General features: G+C 39.8%; 8 protein-coding genes across 9 annotated transcripts; 1 reads left to right on the top strand and 7 right to left on the bottom strand.

Annotated features, from left to right (window-relative positions):
* The first annotated feature begins 502 nt into the window (after positions 1 to 502).
* micos13 (mitochondrial contact site and cristae organizing system subunit 13) lies at positions 503 to 2,354 on the top strand. The gene is made up of 4 exons (XM_056604761.1): positions 503 to 665; positions 1,044 to 1,200; positions 1,576 to 1,633; positions 1,795 to 2,354. Exons 1-4 carry the CDS (start codon positions 637 to 639, stop codon positions 1,890 to 1,892), a joined length of 342 nt encoding a protein of 113 aa, XP_056460736.1. The 5' UTR covers positions 503 to 636; the 3' UTR covers positions 1,893 to 2,354.
* LOC130393969 (spindlin-1-like) lies at positions 2,135 to 7,499 on the bottom strand. The gene is made up of 5 exons (XM_056604744.1): positions 7,378 to 7,499; positions 6,650 to 6,691; positions 5,851 to 6,098; positions 5,325 to 5,558; positions 2,135 to 4,657 (listed from the first exon to the last, which is right to left on the bottom strand). Exons 2-5 carry the CDS (start codon positions 6,667 to 6,669, stop codon positions 4,452 to 4,454), a joined length of 708 nt encoding a protein of 235 aa, XP_056460719.1. The 5' UTR covers positions 6,670 to 6,691; positions 7,378 to 7,499; the 3' UTR covers positions 2,135 to 4,451.
* A 107-nt stretch (positions 7,500 to 7,606) lies between these two features.
* Positions 7,607 to 9,882, bottom strand: LOC130393962 (granzyme B-like). Of its 2 annotated transcripts, XM_056604737.1 has the most exons (5): positions 9,791 to 9,882; positions 9,433 to 9,580; positions 9,163 to 9,304; positions 8,733 to 8,993; positions 7,607 to 8,359 (listed from the first exon to the last, which is right to left on the bottom strand). In XM_056604737.1, exons 1-5 carry the CDS (start codon positions 9,843 to 9,845, stop codon positions 8,201 to 8,203), a joined length of 765 nt encoding a protein of 254 aa, XP_056460712.1. In that variant the 5' UTR covers positions 9,846 to 9,882; the 3' UTR covers positions 7,607 to 8,200. The 2 variants fall into 2 exon arrangements, with proteins under 2 accessions (XP_056460712.1, XP_056460713.1); XM_056604738.1 differs by lacking the exon at positions 9,791 to 9,882 and having other exon boundaries at positions 9,163 to 9,526.
* A 1,071-nt stretch (positions 9,883 to 10,953) lies between these two features.
* LOC130393964 (granzyme B-like) lies at positions 10,954 to 12,562 on the bottom strand. Its single transcript, XM_056604740.1, has 5 exons — positions 12,480 to 12,562; positions 12,223 to 12,370; positions 11,958 to 12,099; positions 11,545 to 11,799; positions 10,954 to 11,205 (listed from the first exon to the last, which is right to left on the bottom strand). Exons 1-5 carry the CDS (start codon positions 12,532 to 12,534, stop codon positions 11,044 to 11,046), a joined length of 762 nt encoding a protein of 253 aa, XP_056460715.1. The 5' UTR covers positions 12,535 to 12,562; the 3' UTR covers positions 10,954 to 11,043.
* Positions 12,563 to 13,545: 983 nt separating this feature from the next.
* LOC130393963 (granzyme B-like) lies at positions 13,546 to 15,737 on the bottom strand. Its single transcript, XM_056604739.1, has 6 exons — positions 15,667 to 15,737; positions 15,109 to 15,180; positions 14,852 to 14,999; positions 14,589 to 14,730; positions 14,173 to 14,427; positions 13,546 to 13,832 (listed from the first exon to the last, which is right to left on the bottom strand). The coding sequence occupies exons 2-6, from the start codon at positions 15,161 to 15,163 to the stop codon at positions 13,668 to 13,670; spliced, it is 765 nt and encodes a 254-aa protein (XP_056460714.1). The 5' UTR covers positions 15,164 to 15,180; positions 15,667 to 15,737; the 3' UTR covers positions 13,546 to 13,667.
* A 1,051-nt stretch (positions 15,738 to 16,788) lies between these two features.
* Positions 16,789 to 18,146, bottom strand: LOC130393966 (granzyme B-like). The gene is made up of 5 exons (XM_056604742.1): positions 18,066 to 18,146; positions 17,809 to 17,956; positions 17,543 to 17,684; positions 17,160 to 17,402; positions 16,789 to 17,078 (listed from the first exon to the last, which is right to left on the bottom strand). The coding sequence occupies exons 1-5, from the start codon at positions 18,118 to 18,120 to the stop codon at positions 16,917 to 16,919; spliced, it is 750 nt and encodes a 249-aa protein (XP_056460717.1). The 5' UTR covers positions 18,121 to 18,146; the 3' UTR covers positions 16,789 to 16,916.
* A 1,599-nt stretch (positions 18,147 to 19,745) lies between these two features.
* LOC130393967 (granzyme B-like) lies at positions 19,746 to 21,103 on the bottom strand. Its single transcript, XM_056604743.1, has 5 exons — positions 21,023 to 21,103; positions 20,766 to 20,913; positions 20,500 to 20,641; positions 20,117 to 20,359; positions 19,746 to 20,035 (listed from the first exon to the last, which is right to left on the bottom strand). The coding sequence occupies exons 1-5, from the start codon at positions 21,075 to 21,077 to the stop codon at positions 19,874 to 19,876; spliced, it is 750 nt and encodes a 249-aa protein (XP_056460718.1). The 5' UTR covers positions 21,078 to 21,103; the 3' UTR covers positions 19,746 to 19,873.
* A 2,102-nt stretch (positions 21,104 to 23,205) lies between these two features.
* On the bottom strand, positions 23,206 to 24,622 carry LOC130392817 (duodenase-1-like). Its single transcript, XM_056603308.1, has 5 exons — positions 24,432 to 24,622; positions 24,088 to 24,235; positions 23,826 to 23,955; positions 23,450 to 23,692; positions 23,206 to 23,367 (listed from the first exon to the last, which is right to left on the bottom strand). The coding sequence occupies exons 1-5, from the start codon at positions 24,547 to 24,549 to the stop codon at positions 23,206 to 23,208; spliced, it is 801 nt and encodes a 266-aa protein (XP_056459283.1). The 5' UTR covers positions 24,550 to 24,622.
* Between the last annotated feature and the right edge of the window lie 1,453 nt (positions 24,623 to 26,075).

The raw sequence follows: 26,075 nt of genomic DNA, 5'->3' as shown, positions 1-26,075 counted from the left end.
CAGTAAAAAATCCTTTGCAGGCCGGGACCGGCCCGGGGGCCGCCAATTGAATAGCCCTGTAGGCCCTTGCCTTGCTGCTGAGGTTGTCCCCAGTTTTTTGTGTTGCTGATGTGTAGACATATAGCTGTGTGTGTGTGTGTGTGTGTGTGTGTGTGTGCTGAGGTTCACTGGCCCAGGTCTAGAAAAATCCATGCAGAAGGTCTACGTATGTCTGTATGCTTTTGCTGAATGGCATGCGGAAAATGTCTTATCAAGCCCATTTGACGTTTTCTGGGGATTTTCTTCATTTTTTCCATAAGGCAGCAACGAGTCTGCTATTATAATCATGTGGAGGCTTTTACCGTGGTGGGTAAAATCAATAACAGAGTACACCCCTTTCTCCATATTATATTTTTTTATTGAGATGTCAATTTATTTTGACGCGGGTTTAATTTAAAACCGTTTAACGAATCTGCAGTTCTGAAACACAGTCCACCGCGCAGCCTTCAAACAACCTTTATTCACACAACGTGGTTAACAGTACACAGTTGCCCTTCAATGTAATGTCCAGCTATCGCCCACTTTAGGTCCTTCACTGTGTATTGCCGGTGAGAAAAACGACATCGGGTTCAAACGATATAGGGTCATTTTGATACAATGGCATCCAAGCTCCTGCCTGTGTTGAAGTGAGTACCACCACTTTATTGTACCATATTGCCGTCCTGCATCAGTGAGTGTGTGCGTCTGTGTGTGCGCATTAGCATTAGCCTGCTAGCTAGTCGACAACACAGCGCTCACAGAGGGAGCTAAACGGGCTGCAAGCTTTCCACGTTATTATTAGTTGTAAGGTCACATGGGACACCCACATATAACCGTTGCAATCACAACCACCTCCTTGAAGCTAAGTGAAATGATCATGGTATAAGGTCACTAATTATTAATGGTGATGTAAGCTCACTATCTGCGATGTTTGGAGACCCAGACCCCAGAGCCTACGTACAGTGTTGGATCACCTGTACAGCCTTGGTGTTTCAGATAACAGCCGTGTTGGTTGGTTCGTGCAGGTTGACCAGCAAGGTCGCTGTGGCTGGAGGGGCCTTGTATGTTGTGTATGACTCCGGGCTCCTGGGAAGCAGTCAACAGGGAACCGAGGTCCTGGGGAAGGCAAAGACCGCCATCCCCCCTGCCATCAACGAGTGGATGAAGTACTTTGGGATGGAGGTAAACAAACAGACGCGCACGGCATACACATGGAGTTCAATGATGATCATGAGCGCATCATGTTCTTTACATCGTTTTGACAGTTGTCATATTTCACCAGAGAATATAATTAACTTAATTTAGCTTAGAGTTTAAATGCTCTATCATTTTCTTCTTAATTATCTGTTGTTGTTATTGTAGCATTATAGTTGTTGACACATGCATGATGTAATGGAGGGTTTGTCTAATCGAGAGGAATTCAAAAGGGAAGGAAATAAGTATAACTTATGTTCTGAGGTCTTGCTGTATATGTTTAAACCTTGATTTCATCTAGCTGATTTGGTTTTGACCTCTGATTAGCATTGTTTGAACAATGATGCTTTTCTCTCCTCAAAGGCTCAAATCCCTGCATTGCCCACGATTGAGTTCTCCCCTCGTCAAGCATGGAACTCAGGTAAGATTTGAGCACTGTTTCTTGAGAGATTTTGCCTAGTCCGGCTTGTTGTGTGACAAATTGTTTTTAATGCTGTCCGTATCGATTTTTTTTTTTAAAAATGTGTAAAAAAAATAATAGGTTGTTCCAGTATTGTCTGATTTGTATGTCTTTTTTTTCAGGAGTGCGTACAACATTTTCCACACTTTCGGAGGGGCCCACAAAAATATGCGACTATACCAGTCAAGGATTCCAGTATCTAAAAGATCTTGCCAAATGAACCAGCACAACAAACTAAAATAGTAACATATTTATTAGTTATTTTATAATTTGGGAATGGGTTTTGGATCACATTCACACTTCAGAAATTGAGCAACAGCTTTAAGTTCTATTCTCATTGGGAAAGACGAGACATTGAAAATTCGACATCAGCAAAACAAAAGTATGACAAACACCAACAATTATTTTCCTATTAAACTGCCTTGGATGAAAAGTGGTTTTGAATGTTTGTTTTATTTAGTCTGATAAATAATATTGCAAAATACACATACTTCTAACTGTATATGTTAATTGTATGTAGCAGGCTCATGTCTTATCATTAACTCTGTTTTGATTTGTTGTGCCCACTGTCCCAACTCTTTTATGAAGAGAACACTCTTGTATATATTCAGTATCACCATTTCCGGTTGTAAAATAAATATTCCTCAATTGATCAACCAGTTGGGAGTGAATTATTCATCATAGTTTAGTGCTTGAAAGGGCTTCAATATTTTTAGTGGAAGGTCCCTTTCTGCCATAGTCGTTCTTGTTTGCATGTATGATGTTAAATGTAATGTTAATTTCACTGTATATTGCAAAGCCTTCAGATACTTTGGAGGGAAAAGGAAATGTGCAAAAACTTTATTTATGACAGAATTTTGACACAAATTGCCTGTCGGTGCTGCAACTTCAGTACAAGAGGGAAGGATATTTAAAGAATGAAGACCGCACACTGCCATTTGAATATCCACTCAACATCACACCAGAGAAACAAGTTGTGGCAACATTCCTCCATTATAATCACAATTTCTTTTTTTAAAACACATTCACTTGTTTAAATTAAATATACACATATTTTTTGTTATTTTAAATCCAGGTTTTTAATAACTCCAGATTATTGTAGACATTTTCATTCTTCCACAACCATGGTTGAAATTTGTTTGTCCACAAGTTTCTTCCTAATGACACATGCAAATTTTGAACAGCCACATAATAGAAAAGCATGAAACCACAGTATACCTATAAACTCACTACTTAACTGAGGCGTACACAGAATAGCCTGGAGGAGTGGCAGACATATATTCCTTAAACCATGATATGATCCATTATAATAATACTTTTAATAATACCCTTCTGATGAGTAAGAGACTCCTGCCCAATATTTACCGCTTATGTAGTTTGATGATAACTGTCATATATTGTGACTTTATGTCCTAACTTTACTTTATACTACATATCTGTTTTGAGAAAAGCTGGTGTGAAATATTCACATACAGGTTGATCACAACAGGCAACATTACAATACATTTCAGAGATAAATTACAGATTAAATACTGTAAAATGTATGGACTAGTCTGTAACAAATAACTGTTACAAATTTACTTCATGCGTGTAAAGTGATGCATAATTTGCAGCATTGGCTCTAATAAGCATGTTGGGTCAAACAGGTCAAGAGTACCATAACCTAAACAAATATGAACTATACACAATATAATGAGTGATCCTTTTGTCACCAACAATCAGACATAACCAATGACTCAGCATGTTATCTTTGAAAATCAATTGTATACTGCATTTACAGTAAAGCATCATTGCACATGTTCTCCAATATAAACTGATGTTTGTGATTTTTTTTAAAACTCAAGTCACATTTACTATGTGGGACAATGAAAAACCAAGTGGTAAAGCTAGTAAGTTAGCAGTAGCGCAAGTATGTATGTGTGTGTATACATATATATATATAAATATACATATATATATGTATATATATATATATAGATATATTGCAGCGTGATTAGCCTGAAGGCACTTAATGATATTTAAAGTTAATGGATAAATGTAGCAAATGGCAACATGCACCATAGAAACGTATGTTCCTTGTGCTTTTAACGACCAATGGCATCTTGGCAGAAACCTGCCATCGACCACAGAGTGAGAGTTGGTTCGGCATCAGACTGCATATGGGACATATTTTTGCAACCAAATAAGCAAGTATACATTAAATAGTCGGCCGTCCATGGAGTTGCAAGTAAGAACAAGTGACATAAGGAAAGAGAAAGAAAATAAAAAAAATGAACTAACGAGAGAATAAAAGACCTGCATAAGGACAAACCATATTGTGTTGGTAGGGGGAATTTATCAGATGCAGCTACATATCTTACTTCTCACTGGTCCCCAAGTTTTCAAAATCTAAGTTATCCTTTGAGCAAATCAAGCACATTGTGTCATTGATGTTGGCAATGAGAAAATTGCTTCCACACGATTTCTTTGCATAACTGTAAACATCTTATTACTTTGGAGATAATGTATTATTAAAGTATCTGACCGAAACTGCAGGTTTGTAACTGTTGGTTACTAGGAGGTATCCACAGCATTTATATCATTATGTCAGGTGTTGTTTGCACAATAGTCAAGCATAGCAATGCTACAGCGTTGCTGTGCAAACAAAAAAAGCTTTTATTTTGTACAATGATTCATCATATGATTATGTTAATCCCCATAAAGGCTTTAAAAACAAAACATAACAACGAGAGACAAGCCCCTCTCGGGAGGGAAAGGGAGGTAAAGTGTCTCTTGCCATCTAGGTGGTCTTCACCAGGTCGTACACGTGGACGTGAAAGTCGTCGTCGTACTTGATGTAGTACACGGAGGGCTTGGCCGGCACCTGGTAGATGACCAGGCCTGTTCTCTTCACACCCTTGTCAGTAACATACTCTACCTGCTTACCTACCAGGCTCTCCGTCTCCTCCCCGGGCTTCCTGTCTGCGGGCAACAGATGCTTGTTCTCTGAGGAGAGGAACGAGGGAGGGATGACAGAGTTAGTTTCTGTGTTTGAGCCGTTTGCCAGATGGCTTTTATCCAGTGACCTGCAGTGGGGTCATATACAGGTCATTGAAGAGCAATGTAGAGGTCAGACAGTCGATCACATACGCCTACATTTATAAGGCATTAGGGATCGAACTCAGGAGCTTTTGGAACCCTTAGCCACTTCTAATGTCCCGCCTCCTCTGATCTTGTTGAGTAACGTCAACGAGAATGATTTCATTAAAGTCACATCCTCCAGCTGATTTATTCTACAAATATTAAAAGCTGGCCAACCCGTACCTCTCTCTTTGTTTACATGCCATGTTCAATCGCCATATTCCTATGGTAGCCCAGAATGAACGCCTCTGAAGAGGACGCTATCTCATCTTTGGATTGTTATGTTACTCGCAAGCTGTGACCTGCAGGTTGACAGCCTAAACAACAAATGACTAGTTACAAATCTATCAAGGAACCACATCATGTGACACTTCAATGCTGCCGTGGACGAGGAGATCCTTTTGCACAGGCTAGATGGTCCTACGACGCTGGAAGGGGAAAGGTAAAGGGGGGACGGGCTGCAATCTGCAACCTCACCCCTAGGGGCCACTGAACCCTACATACTGCCCCTTTAATGTGTGGTTACTGGTACCTGCTTCAGGTAGAATCCTCAGGTCTCCGTCGGCGTAGTCGTCCCACAGCTGGTACATATAAAGCACGGGGTCCTTCTCGTAGGTGATGTAATACCAGTTGGTCATGATGGGGGCTCGCGAGAGGACCATGCCCCTCCACTCGTTCTTCTCGCCATCTTCTTTTTCAAAGAGATGCTCCACAGCTTTGCCGACCAACTCCTCAGCCCCGTGAGGTACTTTGATCTTGTTGTTCACTGCGAGGCAACACAGAGGAGGCCAATATTACCTTGTTTTTGCTGTATGGCCTTCAATTTCTCTCTATATATTACGTGTGGATATATGCATGTGTACACTGTTCCTGATTATTAGATTTGAGTGCTATTATTGTACATAGACGTTGTTTGTGTGCGCGTGCGTCTGTGTGCGTGTGTCTGTGCGCATGCGTGCAGATCATCTCGTGAACTAATTAGATTCTGTAACCAAACACGACACAAACAGAGAGTATCCAGTGAGGGGTTCTGACTGAGTGGAAAGCGTGCCACTCACCGACTTTCTCTGTAAGTACTTGTAGATTTGACACCCTCTCGTCCTTGAAGAGCTCGATCCCGTAGACGCAGTCAAATCCGTCATACTTAACCATGAACAGAGAGGGGTTGACGGTGAGACGGTCCAGCACGGTTCCCTTCCATTTGCTCTGGTTCCCCTTTTCACGCCAGTTGTGCTGGATGCGTAGTCCCAAAATGCAGTTGGGGTCGGGGGTTAACGTGTCACTCAGTTCACCGCTGCTCCGCTTTCTTGGGGGGGGGAAGAGGGATATCCTTACAGCATGCGTGTACTCAAAGTTTGTTTATAATTATTTTCTACGTATGTGTCATTATATGCCCCATTCTTGGGAACTTTATGGATTAACTTAATAACTGTAATGGTCTGACACCAAATTTAAAACAAATGAAGTGTTTATCATCCATCAGAAAAAAAAGGAACTTAATTGAAAATGTAATTGGGTGTCACTGTAACATCTCAGAATACACCATATAGAATGCAAATGAATATGCTTAGTTTGTCATTTACAAGTGCATAACAATGATAACAATAATAACTCATTAAATATTTATGTAATAAATATATGTATATGTATGTATTAGGTATATATATATATATATATATATATATATATATATATATATATTATTAATATTGTTACTACCATTGTATATAGTAGTAGTAGTAGTAGTAATAATGATACAATTTGTATGCTCAAATACATAAACAGTTGTGGCAACATAATATACTGTATGGCTGTATAGTTTTGTTTTGTATTGTGTTGTGTTGTGTTTCTACATACCTGCCCCTTTTCTTGGACATGCCTCTAGAAATTCAAAGGCAACTAAAAATGAGGAGAAGGTAGACGTTCAATTATGACTGGAATGGAACTCACTGTTGCAATGCTTCAGATATCGGCTAGGGCACAAGGCCTCCAGTTGAAGTGAGATGTAGTCTACGCAGCAGGGACTGACAAGCCGATCTGCCAATGGCTTAGCATGGAGGAATAACTTCCTGGTGATTCTCTTAAACTACCTATCTATGGAGGTCACCGTTTGATCCTAACGCGTATCTCAAGGCAGGACAATATACCTCGACGTGTCAACGACTGGCAATAATCGATCACTCGCAATCCCATAGAGTCATGTGTCTGTAACATAATGAAATGTAATAGATAGTGGGTGTTTCACAACTCTGTCATAAACGTTCTGTATCTAGAAAAAAATATGTACCGGCTAGACTTGCCGCAGCTATTGTCTTGATACTATTAGCCACCACGCAGGGTTGAATCCATGTTCTAACAGTTTATATTCACTACAGCAGCCTACCTTACCTGTACTGTGGACAACACACCTACAATGAGCTATAGCAATAGGTTATCAATAATTCTGCTCTGTCCATTCTCCACCTCAATGCAGATGTTAAAAAGTAGCAGCAGCTACACCTGATTTGTGTGTATTCGATGGTGAAATGAAACGATAGATCCGGTGTTAAAGCCGTAACGCATGCTCTTATTGACATATCTGTTACCTTTATGCTGATTTCATAGCAATATCGTTTAGCAGGTCTTGCTGAGAAATGTAGCCACACACAACCCGCCCATGCAAAACCTCGCGAAGCATATGGAAAATGGTAGGGCGGGCGGAAAAACTACACTACCCAGCGCCTCTCCATGCAGCTGTAGTGGACACGTTCGCACTGAACTCTGGGAATTGGTGTCCCAAAATAGACGACATTGAATCGGTCTACTATGCGGTCTACTCGGTGCGTTGAATTGACCACCAGCTGGTTTTGCTATTTTATACAGGGACTGTTTAAGAACAGCAATCACCCGAATGTGCTCATTCAGACAGGTCAACTCAATTGTATGGGTAAATGTTAGTACCCACAATGTGTTTCGAATGTGTATGATAGTTTAGCTTTGTAATATGCCTGTGAAAATATAAAAAGAGGGTTATTGGGAAATAGAACCCAAAGGCCAGTGCACTTTTTGGACAGTCCAGCAGATGGCGGTGTTGGAGAGGGGAAACGTAGAGTTTCGAGGCGTCTATATCTTTTGGCTTAAACAATGTTCCATTGTGCCTACGTAGTCTGATACAACTCAGCACCAACTTGCTCGTTAAGCTTGACTTCATTGACTCTTTTTTTAGATGAATTGTGTATGGCAATCAAAACCCTGTCTCAACCATTAGATTCTTCGTACCATCTGTGACCATAGCGTAATTCCATAATAACAAGTTGAATCAGAAAACACAAATGTTTGCCATGAATAAATGGTGTTTATTTTTCATGTTCAGAAAGGCCTACTTATCTCGACTAGATAGAAAATAGAAACAGTGGATATAACATTTTTCTAAATGCATCGTTTTTTGGGGTAATCAATCCATGCAACAAACTTGGATATGTCAGTATAGATGTTGGGTACATTTGGGTATAAGCAGTTTCCGCGTAGGTTAAACGATACAATTCCAACAGCCATCTTGTTGCACACCAGAGGTCCTCCAGAGTCCCCCTTTAAAAGAAAAAATAATAATGTACTCATTCATGCAAATCTTAGAGCGTGGCTAAGTCACGCCCACCTCCTGCGTCACGCCTGGACCTCAGAAACTCTTGTATGAGTCCGATAAATTGGAGTTTCGTTTTCAATCAGAATCTCCGTGAAAGGTTTCTGGCAAAGATTCTGATTGAAATCGAAACTTTTAAAATGAAGCTCTGTTAACTCCCATAGGCACTATACATTTTACGTTTCATTGACTCCCACATATAGGCACTATACATTTGTCCGTCTCAGGTCCAGACGTGACGCATTAAGTGGGCGTGAATTATACAATCAATAGCAAAGATGAATTTGTTATAAAATATGTAAAGATCAATTTTGGGCCTACCTGACAAGCACCTTTATTTGTCCCATATCCACCTGCACAGATAATGTTTGCTGGGAGAACATAGTTCTTTGCTGCTGTTGCCCATTCCCGTTGACAAGTCCTCCGGTCAATAGTAGCAACTTCGACCTCTCTAAGTTTATCAACAGCAGGGCCATTAGTTCTGATAAAACCCCATCCGGCTACAAGGCATTTGGTGTTATTTTTGATCTTCATCTTCTTATTTGGAAGTTTAATAGGTTTTATTTTTGATGGTCTTGACAGCTAAAAAGAATTAAAGCATTCAAATTATTGATTTCAAGGGTAGGCCTACGGAGGAAAAGAAAAGCATAAAACATTTCGTTTTACAAGCAAAATATTTGGTATACATCTAAAAACCTATCTACACAATATAACAAATATAAGATAAAAAGTAGAAAAAGTATGTTCTCACTTTAAGCATCGTTATGTCACTCGCAAGTGAAGTGTTGCTAAAGTCTGCGTGTTTGCACTTTTTGACGTTGTATCTCATTGTTCTCTCGTTGACCTTGCTGAGGTCATGGGTTCCGAGAACTACCGTCAGATTGGACCTCTTCCTGAATAAAGTCATGAAAGCAGCCATTCATATTATTATCTTAAAAATGCAAATATTTGAATATTCCCCAACTGCCATTATATAGGCCTACATCTTGCAGTCGTCCGATCATTTATACATTTAACCTACTTGATGAAACAGTGGGCAGCAGTAAGGACAATGTCCTTCTTGATTAGAAATCCGCCACAGAAATGTTTCCCGTTGTTTTGCACAGAAGCCATGAACTGCAATGAATTTGGTGGGACTTCTTTTCCTTCAATAATTTCCCCTCCAAATGCTTAAAATGAAAACAAAGCAAAGAGTTAATGTTTTTTCTAAGGCAGAAAATATGCACAAAGACAAACATATACATTATAATATGAACAATATATTTGGGGATAACTGTTGCACTATTGGCAATTTCCCAATCAATAATACTACACAATAGGCCTACGTGTATTATCTATTTGATCACTGCTGTATACATATTGTTTTAAAATGTTCTTACCTTTTTGCACTGAACATGACAGCACAATAAAGAGGAGTGTGTGTAAGCGAAACATCACGATGGCACTCAGCACTGAAAAGTGATGTGTCACAAGCAGGTTGAGATGCTCTTAATATAACCAAGATGTTAACATACAGCCTCTTGTGAAGATGACGTTGGACCTTACAGATGAGTCTGACGGGAACATTGTGTTCATGCGAATTTTGCAAAGTAATGCCTGTAGACCACACTCAGCAACACGTCCGCTCTGAACCACAGAGACCGCGATTCACCTTATCTGACTCACGTGTCGGTGTGAAGATCTCACATTTAGGTTATCATGTCTTCCTTTGAAAGAGTCCGCTGCATTGTTTCAGTTTGGTTCCTTTAACCAATTCCACTCAGTCTAATTCTTTATCTGTTATAGCTAAACCTGCTCTATGTATCCTAACCTTTACTACTGCAGCTATTTAATCAATTTAACTAGAGAGTAATCTGCCAATAGTGACAAAAGAGTATTCTGCCATTAGTGACAAAATAATATTCTGCCATTAGACTCGGGACGCTCCATACACACAGCCTAGCCTGATGGGAAACTATCCTTTCATTCATAGCATTCATACGTTGGTGTTTCGCTGATAGCCAGCAGCCAAAGATCACCACTTAATGTAGACTAGGACTTTGGATAACATATTTCCGAAGTTCAACTGTCCATATCTTCTTAAATCTTTCTCTGTCGTGAATCAAACTTTATTTGATTCATCAGGTGATTGGAATGTGTCAGTATGGTTCTACCCACAATGTGTTTCGAATGTGTATGATAGTTTATTTTTGTAACATGCATGTGAAAATATAAAAAGAGGGTTATTGGGAATTGGAACCCAAAGGCAAGTGCACTTTTTGGACAGTCCAGCAGATGGAGGTGTTGAAGAGGGGAAGCGTAGAGTTTCGAGGCGTCTATATCTTTAAACAATGTTCCATTGTGCCTACGTAGTCTAATACAACTCAGCACCAACTTGCTCGTTAAGCTTGACTTCATTGACTCTTTTTTGAGATAAATTGTGTATGGTAATCAAAACCCTGTCTCAACCATTCGATTCTTCGTAACATCTGTGACCATAGCGTAATTCCATAATAACAAGTTGAATCAGAAAACACAATTGTTTGCTATGAATGAATGGTGTTTATTTTTCATGTTCAGAAAGGCCTAATTATCTCGACTAGATTGAAAATAGAAACAGTGGATCTAACATTTTCCTTAATGCATACACACATCAAATCTGACATCTTTTTTTGGGGTAATCAATCCATGCAACAAACTTGGATATGTCAGTATAGATGTTAGGTACATTTGGGTATGAGCAGTTTGCGCCTAGGTTAAACGATACAATTCCAACAGCCATCTTGTTGCACACCAGAGGACCTCCAGAGTCCGCCTGTAAAATGAAAAATAATAATTTACTCCTTCTTGCAAATCTTAGCGCGTGGCTAAGTCACGCCCACCTCATGCGTTACGCCTGGAGCTCAGAAACGCTAGTATGAGTCCGATAAATTGGAGTTTCGTTTTCAGTCTGATTCTCCGTGAAAGGTTTCTGGCAAAGATTCTGATTAAAATCGAAACTTTTAAATTAAGCTCCATTGACTCCCACATATAGGCTCTATAACTATACATTTTTGCGTCTCAGGTCCAGACGTGACGCATTAAGTGGGCGTGAATTATCCAATCAATAGCAAAGATGAATTTGTGATAAAATATGTATAGATAAATAGCCTACCTGACAAGCCCCTTTCTTTGTCCCATATCCACCTGCACAGATAATGTTTGCTGGGAGAACATAGTTTTTTTTAGACCATTCCCGCTGACAAGTCCTCCGGTCAATAGTAGCAACTTCGACCTCTCTGAGTTTATCAACAGTAGGGCCCCCACTTTCGATAAAACCCCATCCGGCTACAAGGCATGTGGTGTTCTTCTTGATCTTCATCTTCTTATTTGGAAGTTTAATTGGTTTTATTTTTGATGGTCTTGACAGCTAAAATAAATCAAAACATTAAAATTATTGATTTCAAGAGTAGGGAGGAAAAGAAAAGCATAAAACATTTCGTTTTACAAGCAAAATATTTGGTATACATCCACCTATCTGCACAATATAACAAATATAAGTTAAAAGTAGAAAAAGTTTGTTCTCACTTTTAGCATCATTATGTCCCTCCCATTTAAAGGCTTCTTATAGTCTGCGTGTTTGCATTTTTTGACGTTGTATCTCATTGTGCTCTCGTCAATTTTGCGGAGGTCATTGGTTCCGAGAACTACTGTCACATTGGTCTTCTTTCTGAATACAATCATGAAAGCAGACATTCATTTATAAGACTTCTCATAATGCAAATAGTTTAATATTCCCCTCCTCATTTATTAACATCTTGCAGTTGTCTGATCATTTCTACATTTCACCTACTTGAAGTCACAGTGGGCAGCAGTAAGTACAATGTCTTTTCTGATAAGAAATCCGCCACAGAAATGTTTCCCGTCGTTTTGCACAGATGCCATGTACTGCAATGATTTTGGCGGGACTTCTTTTCCGTTAATAATTTCCCCTCCAAGTGCTTAAAATGAAAACAAAGCAAAGAGTTAATGTTTTTTCTGAAGCAGAAAATAAAGTTATAAAATCTATTTGATCATTACTGTATATATATTGTTATAAAATGTTCTTACCTCTTTGCACGGAACATGCCAGCACAATAAAGAGGAGTGTGTGTAAGCGAAACATCACGATGGCACTCAGCACTGAAAAGTGATGTGTCACAAGCAGGTTGAGATGCTCTTAATATAACCAAGATGTTAACATACAGCCTCTTGTGAAGATGACGTTGGACCTTACAGATGAGTCTGACGGGAACATCATGCGAGTTTTGCTAAGTAATGCCTGTAGACCACACTCAGCAACACGTCTGCTCTGAACCACAGAGACCGTGATGCACCTTATCTGACTCACGTGTCGGTGTGAAGATCTCACATTTAGGTTCTCATGTCTTCCTTTGAAAGAGTCCGCTGCATAGTTTCAGTTTGGTTCCTTTAACTAATTCCACTCAGTCTAATTCTTTATCTGTTATAGCTAAACCTGCTCTATGTAACCTTTACTACTGCAGCTATCAATTTAACTAGAGAGTAATCTGCCAATAGTGACAAAAGAGTAGGCCTATTCTGCCATTAGTGACAAAATAATATTCTGCCATTAGACTCGGGACGCTCCATATAGGCCTACACAAAGCGTAGCCTGATGGGAAACTATCCTTTGGCATTCATACTTTTGTCTTTCGCTGATAGCAAGCAGCCACAGATACCCACAGAATGTAGACTGGGACTTTGGATAACATATTTCCCAAGTTCAACTGTCCTTCTGATTATCATGAATCTTTCTCTGAACTTTGTTTGATGCTCCAGCAACTCTAGGTGATATGAATATATCACTGTGCTTCTGGAACACGTAAAGATGAAGCTTTTCCCGGATAATCCAGCAGATGGAGATGTTGTATAATGTTAAAGCGCGGCAGCAATGGTTTTGGGCTTCCACAGGCATGCATAGTCCAATGCAAACCGACCCATTCAGCCGTTGGTTGAGTGGGTTGGTTATTCTGACAACAAGATCCTTGCCTGAGATTATTTTTGCCCTGACTGATGTGTTTATATGGATCGCATTAACCATTTATTTGAGAACTTTTTATTGGTGTTCTATGATGATGCTGAGTCAGAAAATAAAAGGGTTTACTGTGGAGGAAGTTTATTGATTATTGTTAAGAAGCACTGCCTGATACAACTGGAATATAATGCAACGGTCTACATCTTTAAACAATCTGCAAAACGCAGCATTGCACATTTTGCTTGAATATATAAAAATACACACTAATCAATATTGCATTTTCTCTTTGGGTCATTAATCCACGGCAGAAACTTTATTATGTCAGTATAGACGTTAGGTACATTTGGGTAGTCACAGTTGTCGTACAAGTTAAACGAGACAATTCCAACAGCCATCTTGTTGCACACCAGAGGTCCTCCAGAGTCCCCCTGTAAAATAAAAACTAGTAATTCACTCAATCTTTCAAATCTTAGAGCGTGGCTATAAGTCACGCCTACCTCATGCGTCACGCCTGGACCTCCGAAACCAACACAATTGTATGAGTCGGATAAATTGAATCTTTTTCGTTTTCAATCAGAAACTCTGTGAAAGATATCTGGCAAAGATTCTGATTGAAATCGAAACCTTTAAAATTAAGCTCTGTTAACTCCCATAGGCACTATACATTTTTCCGTTTCAGGTCCAGACGTGACGCATGGGGTGAGCTTGAATTAGCCACTCAATAGCTAGATGAATTTAGTTAAAATATGATTACACATATGGGCCTACCTGACAAGCACCTTTCTTTGTCTTATATCCACCTGCGCAGATAATGTTTGCTGGGAGAGTTTTTTTAACCTTGGCCCATTCAAGCTGACATTTCCTCCGGTCAATGTTAGCCACATCGACCTCTCTGAGTTTATCAACAGTAGAGCCCCTGGTTTTGTTGTAACCCCATCCGGCTACAAGGCATGGGGTGTTATTTTTGATCTTCGTATTATTTTTTGGAAGTTTAATTGGTTTCATTTTTGATGATCTTGACAGCTAAAAACAAACAAACAAGCATTACATGTATTGATTTCAAGGGTATGGAGGAAAAAAATATACCAAAGATATTTATACCAAAGTATTTTGTATACATCTACCTATCCACACAAAATAACTAATATAAGATCTTGGATAAAAGTAGAAAAAGTAATTCTCACTTTGAGCACCATTATGTCATTCCCAGACAAAACGTTTATAAAGCCAGGATGTTTACATTTTTCGACGTTGTATCTCATTGTTCTCTTCTTGTCCTTGCGGAGGTCATTGGTTCCGAGAACTACTGTCACATTGGTCTTCGTTCTGAATACAATCATGAAAGCAGCCATTAATTTAAAAGACTTCTCAAATGCAAATATTTTAAGATCCCCTCCTCATTTATTAACATCTTGCAGTTGTCTGATCATTTCTACATTTCACCTACTTTTTGTCACAGTGGGCAGCAGTAAGTACAATGTCCTTCTTGATTAGAAATCCGCCACAGAAATGTTTCCCGTCGTTTTGCACAGATGCCATGTACTGCAATGATTTTGGCGGGACTTCTTTTCCGTTAATAATTTCCCCTCCAAGTGCTTAAAATGAAAACAAAGCAAAGAGTTAATGTTTTTTCTGAAGCAGAAAATAAAGTTATAATATCTATTTGATCATTACTGTATATATATTGTTATAAAATGTTCTTACCTTTTTGCACGGAACATGACAGCACAATAAAGAGGAGTGTGTGTAAGCGAAACATCACGATGGCACTCAGCACTGAAAAGTGATGTGTCACAAGCAGGTTGAGATGCTCTTAACATAACCAAGATGTTAACATACAGCCTCTTGTGAAGATGACGTTGGACCTTACAGATGAGTCTGACGGGAACATCATGTGAGTTTTGCAAAGTAATGCCTGTAGACCACACTCAGCAAGACGTCCGCTCTGAACCACAGAGACCGCGATGCACCTTATCTGACTTACGTGTGGGCGTGAAGATTTCCCATTTAGGATCTCACGTCTTCCTTTAAATGAGACCACTGCATTGTTTCAGTTTGGTTCCTTTAACTAATTCCACTCAGTCAAATTCTTTATCTGATACATCTAAACCTGCACTATATAACTTTTGCTACTGCAGATATTTACTCCATTTAACTAGAAAGTGTCCCAAGAATAAAACAGACACATCCACAAATCAGGCATACTCATAGGCATCATTGCATTGCTAAATGTTGTCCCCCTCTATTATGAGTTCAGCTCACCAGTTTCTACTCTTGAATTGTATATATTTATGTCATGTTGATGTTAGAGATAGCTTGAAATCAGAATAAACCAAGCTTATAAAATTGTATTATTGCCTCAATAAGAACAAAGCCTAGTGTCATTCTCTTGATTTTATTGCCAAGATACCGAACAACTAGCCTGCCAAGAGCCAGCCCTACACGGTTCTAAACAGTTCCTTGTCCAAGGTCTGGGATTGGTCCTCGCTAGTGGCTCCTCATCGCAGGCAGCTGTTGTCTGAGGAGGCTTGTATCATATGACACGTGATGGAACATGACAAAGGGTCCTATGTGTCCTGGGTTTCCTATGGTCCAATGTTTCCTATGGTCCTATGTCCCCATGATATAAGAGTCATTAAATCACCATCATAGCTTTATTCTTCTTCTGATTTATTATTGTCTGCAATAACAACAATTCTAATTACCGGTATTAAAGTATTTAGCTATTAGCCAAATACAGTTTGAACTCCCTAAATTTGGACATTAATGTTGACAAACTGTAAAGCCCTTCCTTGTGATGGCTACTTTACCACCAGTGTGGTAAAGTAGCCATCTCATTCTGCCATTAGACTCTGGGACGCTCCATACAAAAAGCATAGCCAGATGGGAAACTATCCTTTGGCATTCATACTTTTGTCTTTCGCTGATAGCCAGCAGCCACAGATACCCACAGGATGTAGACTGGGTAACAAATTTCCCAAGTTCAACTGTCCTTCTGATCATGAATCTTTCTCTGAACTTTATTTGATGCTCCACCAACTCTAGGTGATTGGAATATATGACTGTGGTTCTGGAACACAAAAAGATGGAGCTTTTTCCGGATAATCCAGCAGATGGAGATGTTGGATAATGTTAACGCGCGGCAGCAATGTTTTTGGGCTTCCACAGGCATGCTGCCTAGTCCAACGCAAACCAACCCGCTCAGCCGTTGGTCGAGTGGGTTGGTTATTATGACAACAAGATCCTTGCCTGAGATTATTTTTGCCCTGACCGATGTATTTATATTGATCGCATTAACCATTTATTTGAGAACATTTTAATGGTGTTCTATGATGATGCTGAGTCAGAAAATAAAAGGGTTTACTGTGGAGGAAGTTTATTGAATATTGTTAAGAAGCACTGCCTGATACAACTGGAATATAATGCAACTTTATAGCCTACAGTGTACATCTTCAAACAATCTGGATAACACAGCATTGCACATTTAGCTTGAATATATATAAAAATACACACTAATCATTCTTGCATTTTGGTTTGGGGTCACTAATCCATGGCAGGAACTTTGTTATGTCAGTGTAGACATTCGGTAGATGTGGGTAGTCACAGGTATTGCCGGTATATGATACTATTCCAACAGCCATCGTATTGCATACAAGAGGTCCACCAGAATCCCCCTGAAAAAATCAAAACCGCAAAGTAAGTCACCCAAAGAATCTCTTAGCAAAGTGGACTCATGCTAAATGGAATTCCCATACCTGGCAAAAACCTTTCTTCGTTTTGTATCCACCTGCACAGATAGTTTTGGCTGGGAGAGTTGCCCATTCCCGCTGACAAGTCCTCCGGTCAATAGTAGCCACTTCGACCTCTCTAAGTTTAGCAACTCTAGGCCCCCCACTTTTTATATAACCCCATCCGGCTACAAGGCATGTGGTGTTCTTCTTGATCTTCATCTTCTTATTTGGAAGTTTAATTGGTTTTATTGTTGATGGTCTTGACAGCTACAATTTTTGATTTCAGGGGGACGGAGATAAAAAATAAAAACAAACATTTGGTTGTGCAAGCAAAATATTTGGTATCCATCTACTATCTACACGAAATAAAAAATATAAGATAAAAAGTAGAAAAATGATGTTCTCACTCTGAGCATCATTATGTCATTCCCAGACGAAACGTTTAAAAAGCCAGGATGTTTACATTTTTCGACGTTGTATCTCATTGTGCTCTCATTGACCTTGCGGAGGTCATTGGTTCCCAAAACTACTGTCAAATTAGAATTCTTCCTGCATACAGTGATGAAAGCAGCCATTCATATATATTATTATCTTAAAAATGCAAATATTTGAATATTCCCCACCTGCCATTATACATCTTACAGTTCTCCGTAAATTTCTACATGTCACCTACTTGATGAAACAGTGGGCAGCAGTAAGTACAATGTCCTTCTTGATTAGAAATCCGCCACAGAAATGTTTCCCGTCGTTTTGCACAGATGCCATGTACTGCAATGATTTTGGCGGGACTTCTTTTCCGTTAATAATTTCCCCTCCAAGTGCTTAAAATGAAAACAAAGCAAAGAGTTAATGTTTTTTCTGAAGCAGAAAATAAAGTTATAATATCTATTTGATCATTACTGTATATATATTGTTATAAAATGTTCTTACCTTTTTGCACGGAACATGACAGCACAATAAAGAGGAGTGTGTGTAAGCGAAACATCACGATGGCACTCAGCACTGAAAAGTGATGTGTCACAAGGAGGTTGAGATGCTCTTAACATAACCAAGATGTTAACATACAGCCTCTTGTGAAGATGACGTTGGACCTTACAGATGAGTCTGACGGGAACATCATGCGAGTTTTGCAAAGTAATGCCTGTAGACCACACTCAGCAAGACGTCCGCTCTGAACCACAGAGACCGTGATGCACCTTATCTGACTTACGTGTGGGCGTGAAGATTTCCCATTTAGGATCTCACGTCTTCCTTTAAATGAGACCACTGCATTGTTTCAGTTTGGTTCCTTTAACTAATTCCACTCAGTCAAATTCTTTATCTGATACATCTAAACCTGCACTATATAACTTTTGCTACTGCAGATATTTACTCCATTTAACTAGAAAGTGTCCCAAGAATAAAACAGACACATCCACAAATCAAGCATACTCATAGGCATCATTGCATTGCTAAATGTTGTCCCCCTCTATTATGAGTTCAGCTCACCAGTTTCTACTCTTGAATTGTATATATTTGTGTCATGTTGATGTTAGAGATAGCTTGAAATCTGAACAAACCAAGCTCATACAATTGTATTATTGCCTCAATAAGAACAAAGCCTAGTGTCATTCTCTTGATTTTATTGCCAAGATACCGAACAACTAGCCTGCCAAGAGCCAGCCCTACACGGTTCTAAACAGTTCCTTGTCCAAGGTCTGGGATTGGTCCTCGCTAGTGGCTCCTCATCGCAGGCAGCTGTTGTCTGAGGAGGCTTGTATCATATGACACGTGATGGAACATGACAAAGGGTCCTATGTGTCCTGGGTTTCCTATGGTCCAATGTTTCCTATGGTCCTATGTCCCCATGATATAAGAGTCATTAAATCACCATCATAGCTTTATTCTTCTTCTGATTTATTATTGTCTGCAATAACAACAATTCTAATTACCGGTATTAAAGTATTTAGCTATTAGCCAAATACAGTTTGAACTCCCTAAATTTGGACATTAATGTTGACAAACTGTAAAGCCCTTCCTTGTGATGGCTACTTTACCACCAGTGTGGTAAAGTAGCCATCTCATTCTGCCATTAGACTCTGGGACGCTCCATACAAAAAGCATAGCCAGATGGGAAACTATCCTTTGGCATTCATACTTTTGTCTTTCGCTGATAGCCAGCAGCCACAGATACCCACAGGATGTAGACTGGGTAACAAATTTCCCAAGTTCAACTGTCCTTCTGATCATGAATCTTTCTCTGAACTTTATTTGATGCTCCACCAACTCTAGGTGATTGGAATATATGACTGTGGTTCTGGAACACAAAAAGATGGAGCTTTTTCCGGATAATCCAGCAGATGGAGATGTTGGATAATGTTAACGCGCGGCAGCAATGGTTTTGGGCTTCCACAGGCATGCTGCCTAGTCCAACGCAAACCAACCCGCTCAGCCGTTGGTCGAGTGGGTTGGTTATTATGACAACAAGATCCTTGCCTGAGATTATTTTTGCCCTGACCGATGTATTTATATTGATCGCATTAACCATTTATTTGAGAACATTTTAATGGTGTTCTATGATGATGCTGAGTCAGAAAATAAAAGGGTTTACTGTGGAGGAAGTTTATTGAATATTGTTAAGAAGCACTGCCTGATACAACTGGAATATAATGCAACTTTATAGCCTACAGTGTACATCTTCAAACAATCTGGATAACACAGCATTGCACATTTAGCTTGAATATATATAAAAATACACACTAATCATTCTTGCATTTTGGTTTGGGGTCACTAATCCATGGCAGGAACTTTGTTATGTCAGTGTAGACATTCGGTAGATGTGGGTAGTCACAGGTATTGCCGGTATATGATACTATTCCAACAGCCATCGTATTGCATACAAGAGGTCCACCAGAATCCCCCTGAAAAAATCAAAACCGCAAAGTAAGTCACCCAAAGAATCTCTTAGCAAAGTGGACTCATGCTAAATGGAATTCCCATACCTGGCAAAAACCTTTCTTCGTTTTGTATCCACCTGCACAGATAGTTTTGGCTGGGAGAGTTGCCCATTCCCGCTGACAAGTCCTCCGGTCAATAGTAGCCACTTCGACCTCTCTAAGTTTAGCAACTCTAGGCCCCCCACTTTTTATATAACCCCATCCGGCTACAAGGCATGTGGTGTTCTTCTTGATCTTCATCTTCTTATTTGGAAGTTTAATTGGTTTTATTGTTGATGGTCTTGACAGCTACAATTTTTGATTTCAGGGGGACGGAGATAAAAAATAAAAACAAACATTTGGTTGTGCAAGCAAAATATTTGGTATCCATCTACTATCTACACGAAATAAAAAATATAAGATAAAAAGTAGAAAAATGATGTTCTCACTCTGAGCATCATTATGTCATTCCCAGACGAAACGTTTAAAAAGCCAGGATGTTTACATTTTTCGACGTTGTATCTCATTGTGCTCTCATTGACCTTGCGGAGGTCATTGGTTCCCAAAACTACTGTCAAATTAGAATTCTTCCTGCATACAGTGATGAAAGCAGCCATTCATATATATTATTATCTTAAAAATGCAAATATTTGAATATTCCCCACCTGCCATTATACATCTTACAGTTCTCCGTAAATTTCTACATGTCACCTACTTGATGAAACAGTGGGCAGCAGTAAGTACAATGTCCTTCTTGATTAGAAATCCGCCACAGAAATGTTTCCCGTCGTTTTGCACAGATGCCATGTACTGCAATGATTTTGGCGGGACTTCTTTTCCGTTAATAATTTCCCCTCCAAGTGCTTAAAATGAAAACAAAGCAAAGAGTTAATGTTTTTTCTGAAGCAGAAAATAAAGTTATAATATCTATTTGATCATTACTGTATATATATTGTTATAAAATGTTCTTACCTTTTTGCACGGAACATGACAGCACAATAAAGAGGAGTGTGTGTAAGCGAAACATCACGATGGCACTCAGCACTGAAAAGTGATGTGTCACAAGGAGGTTGAGATGCTCTTAACATAACCAAGATGTTAACATACAGCCTCTTGTGAAGATGACGTTGGACCTTACAGATGAGTCTGACGGGAACATCATGCGAGTTTTGCAAAGTAATGCCTGTAGACCACACTCAGCAAGACGTCCGCTCTGAACCACAGAGACCGCGATGCACCTTATCTGACTTACGTGTGGGCGTGAAGATTTCCCATTTAGGATCTCACGTCTTCCTTTAAATGAGACCACTGCATTGTTTCAGTTTGGTTCCTTTAACTAATTCCACTCAGTCAAATTCTTTATCTGATACATCTAAACCTGCACTATATAACTTTTGCTACTGCAGATATTTACTCCATTTAACTAGAAAGTGTCCCAAGAATAAAACAGACACATCCACAAATCAGGCATACTCATAGGCATCATTGCATTGCTAAATGTTGTCCCCCTCTATTATGAGTTCAGCTCACCAGTTTCTACTCTTGAATTGTATATATTTATGTCATGTTGATGTTAGAGATAGCTTGAAATCAGAATAAACCAAGCTTATAAAATTGTATTATTGCCTCAATAAGAACAAAGCCTAGTGTCATTCTCTTGATTTTATTGCCAAGATACCGAACAACTAGCCTGCCAAGAGCCAGCCCTACACGGTTCTAAACAGTTCCTTGTCCAAGGTCTGGGATTGGTCCTCGCTAGTGGCTCCTCATCGCAGGCAGCTGTTGTCTGAGGAGGCTTGTATCATATGACACGTGATGGAACATGACAAAGGGTCCTATGTGTCCTGGGTTTCCTATGGTCCGATGTTTCCTATGGTCCTATGTCCCCATGACATTTTTGACACGTGATGGAACATGACAAACGGCCCTTGTTCCCTGCGGTACTATGTCCCAATGATATACATGATACGTGATGGAACATGACAAAGGGTCTTATGTTTCCTAGTTGTGACTATTAAGAATAGTGGTATTGAGACAAGTTTCTCAAGTTTGCTTCATATGACATGGTCTATTGTGGGAACTGTTCAAATGTTTGAACTCCCTAAAAAGATAAAGTAAAAAAATTAAACTAATTTATAGTTGGTCATTAATGTTGACGATGTCACAAGCCCTTCCTTGTGATGGCTACGTTACCAGTGTGGTGAAGACCTATGCACCATGAGAAAAGAGTATCCTGCCATTAGTGACACAAAAGTACTCTGCCCAGTGACAAAAGAGTTATCTGCCATTAGTGACACAAAAGTACTCTGCCCTTCGTGACAAAAGAGTTATCTGCCATTAGTGACACAAAAGTACTCTGCCCTTCGTGACAAAAGAGTTATCTGCCATTAGTGACACAAAAGTACTCTGCCCTTCGTGACAAAAGAGTATTCTGACAGGAGTGACAAAAAAGTACTTTGCCCTTAGTAAGAAAAAGGGTATTCTGCCATTAGACTCGGCGATGCTCCATTCACAATGCCTAGCCTGAACAGAGACTATCCTTTAGCATTCATATTTTTTTCTTTCGCTGATAGCCGGCAGCCAAAGATCACCACAGAATGTAGACTGGGACTTTGGATAACATATTTCTCAAGTTCAACTGTCCATCTTTTCTTTTCTTTTTTCATTTCTCTGAACTTTATTTGATGCTCCACCAACTCTAGGTGATTTGAATATATGACTGTGGTTCTGGAACTCATTAAGATGGAGCTTTTTCCGGATACTCCAGCAGATGGAGATGTTGGATTATGTTAACGCACGGCAGCAATGGTTTTGGGCTTCCACAGGCATGCTGCAAAGTCCAATGCAAACCAACCCGCTATGCCGTTGGTTGAGTGGGTTTTCTGACAACAAGATTCATACGTGAGATTATTTTAGCCTGAATGAAGTATTCATATTGAACGCATTAACTGTTTATTGGATGACTTTTTAATGGTATGATGATGCTGAGTCAGAAAAAAAAGAGATTGCTGTGGAGGAAGTTTATTGAATATTGTTAAGAAGCACTGCCTGATACAACTAGAATATAATGCAACTATATAGCGTACGGTCTACAATTTCAAACAATCTGCAAAACACAGCATTGCACATTTAGCTTGAATATATAATAATACACGCTAAGCAATCTTGCACTTTGCTTTGGGGTCATTAATCCATGGCAGGAACTTTGTTATGTCAGTGTAGACATTCGGTAGATGTGGGTAGTCACAGGTATCGCCGGTATATGATACTATTCCAACAGCCATCGTATTGCATACAAGAGGTCCACCGGAATCCCCCTGAAAAAAATCAAAACCACAAAATAATTCACACAAAGTATCTCTTAGCAAAGTGGACTTATGCTAAATGGAATTCACATACCTGGCAAAAACCTTTATTCGTTGGGTATCCACCTGCACAGATAGTTTTGGCTGGGAGAGTTGTCCATCTCTGCTTACAAATCCTCCGGTCAATAGTAGCCACATCGACCTCTCTAAGTTTCTCAACTCCAGGGCCCCCACTCATGATAGAACCCCATCCGGCTACAAGGCATGGGGTGTTATTTTTGATCTTCATTTTGCCATTTGGAAGTTGAATTGGTTCTATTTGTGATGGACTTGACAGCTAAAAACCAACAAACAAGCATTACAATTATTCATTTCAATGGTACAGAGGAAAATAAATGTTCCCAAATCTACCTATACACAAAATAAAAAATATATGATGTTGGATAAAAGTAGAAAAAGTATGTTCTCACTTTGAGCGTCATTATGTCATTTGCTAAGGAAGAGTTGTCAAAGTCTGCGTGTTTGCATTTTTTAACGTGGTATCTCATTGTTTTCTTGACCTTGCGTAGATCATTCGTTCCCAGAACAACTGTCAACTCCCTGATTAAAAAATTAAGTATCAAATTATTAGTATCTTGGATACACATACTTTCCCATACAAATATGTGTGATTCAAATATTTCCCTCCAATCATTGATTGCATACGTCGGAACATTTCTACATTTCACCTACTTTTTGTCACAGTGGGCAGCAGTAAGTACAATGTCCTTTCTAATTAGAAATCCGCCACAGATATGTTCCCCATGGTGTTGCACAGAAGCCATGTACGGCAATGAATTTGGCGGGACCTCTCTCCCGTTAATAATTGTACCTCCAAGTGCTTATACGGAAAAACAAAAACAATTAGTCATTAAAATTGGTAAGCCAGAAAATAAACCAAATATACATTTCATAATTTGTACCAAATTCTGTTAATTATTGTATTTATTAAAAACATTAATTAAGTCATTTGACGGTCAAAAATACACTCTAATACTTATGAAAGAATGATTCACATTGTTATAAAATATTCTTACCTTGTTGCGCTGAACATGCCAGCACAATAAAGAGGAGTTTGTGTAAGCGATTCATCACGAAGGCACACAACAGTGTCAGGATGTCGAGATGCTCTTGGAATACCCCAGATATGCTCATCGTTAGACAAAGAAGGTATTTTATATAAACCTTCTAGACTGCCGGAAGTCTGCGTGAGTTTCACTTCCTTCCACTTCACACTACACCTCCTACCTCATATTAACCCTTATGATGATTCATGATGACCTCGGGCTCTCAGGATGGATAACACCTGGTAGAACCTAGCTAGATGCCTACAGGGTACATCGTTTGTCTTGTAACCATTACCCGATGCGGGTGTCCTACATGCGGGCCCTTTGTGGCCCTCACAGCCCCAGTCATGTGGAGTATGCGGCCCTGACTGGAGTATAGTCAGGGCCGCATACCTGCAGCATGGCATGGCTAGGATTTAGCGCTAATGTGGCGCGTGTGCCACTCAGCAGACCTGTCTCATGTCCAGCCAGTGGGTTTCAGACGCGGCCGCTAATCCACTCATGAGAAGGCCTCAGCCTGTCGCTGCCAAGACATCCAGGGACCCCCAGCCTTGAGACTGACACCAGATTCAGATGCAGGACATGAAGACAGACATGTTCATCAAGACATGCTGGTGGTTTGGTTCCATGGGAGGCTTTTATTGTTTCTTTCAATGGAAGTTAGCTGCTCCTTGTCATTGGTGATTCAAATTACAGACTTCTCTGGGTTTTCATCTTATCTTATCTATGCGTGCACACACACACACACACACACACACACACACACACACACACACACACACACACACACACACACACACACACACACACACACACACTCACACACACACACACACACACACACACACACACACACACACACACACACACACACACACACACACACACACACACACACACACACTTGTGTTCACACAAGCATGCACACTCACCACCTCTTGTGATGAGAAAAGGATTGTGTGGCTGAATTTTGCAAGCAGAGGATGTCACACTATGCCTTTAACATCCGTGCTTGTGGTTTGGAAACAAATACATTTGTTTTCTCACACTAAGAAGTGTAATTCCGTGTAATTCCACCAACAAACACACTTTCTTTCTTTCTTCCTTCCCCCTTCCATCCTTTCGTTCCTCTCTCCCTCCTTTCTTTCTTCAGTCCTTCCATCCTTCCTTGGTTCCTTCCACTCTTCTTTCCCTCCTTCCTTTCTTTCCCACCCACCACAGTTATTTTCCGTAACTGAGAGATGGTGACTACTCGGGTCATACCGGAGCTCTTGGGTGGGTGGTCGGTGAGAACCAGTGGGCCCCTTGACCTCTGGTCCTGTCTACGTTAGCCAAGGACTCCCACAAACAGTTTCGGTCTTACAGTCGCCGTTTCGCCGTTTCGCCGTTTCGCAGTTCAAGTGGAGGGTATTTTTTGTTTTCACAGCTAATGCATATTTGTGCTGTTGCCGATTTAACCTCCAAAACACATAGATGGTTAAAATATCATTGACGTTATTATATTATTATTGTATTATTATAATATTGAGAATGACGTTTGGCTGAAAGCTTGTGAAATAAACTTACCTCGTGAAACCTCTTATTCACATTTGAAGCGATAACCTTGCACAACTC

This window comes from Gadus chalcogrammus, chromosome 12, assembly GCF_026213295.1.
Source record: "Gadus chalcogrammus isolate NIFS_2021 chromosome 12, NIFS_Gcha_1.0, whole genome shotgun sequence".
Classification (NCBI taxonomy): Eukaryota; Metazoa; Chordata; class Actinopteri; order Gadiformes; family Gadidae; genus Gadus; species Gadus chalcogrammus.
This window is presented reverse-complemented; position numbering and strand designations above follow the sequence as displayed.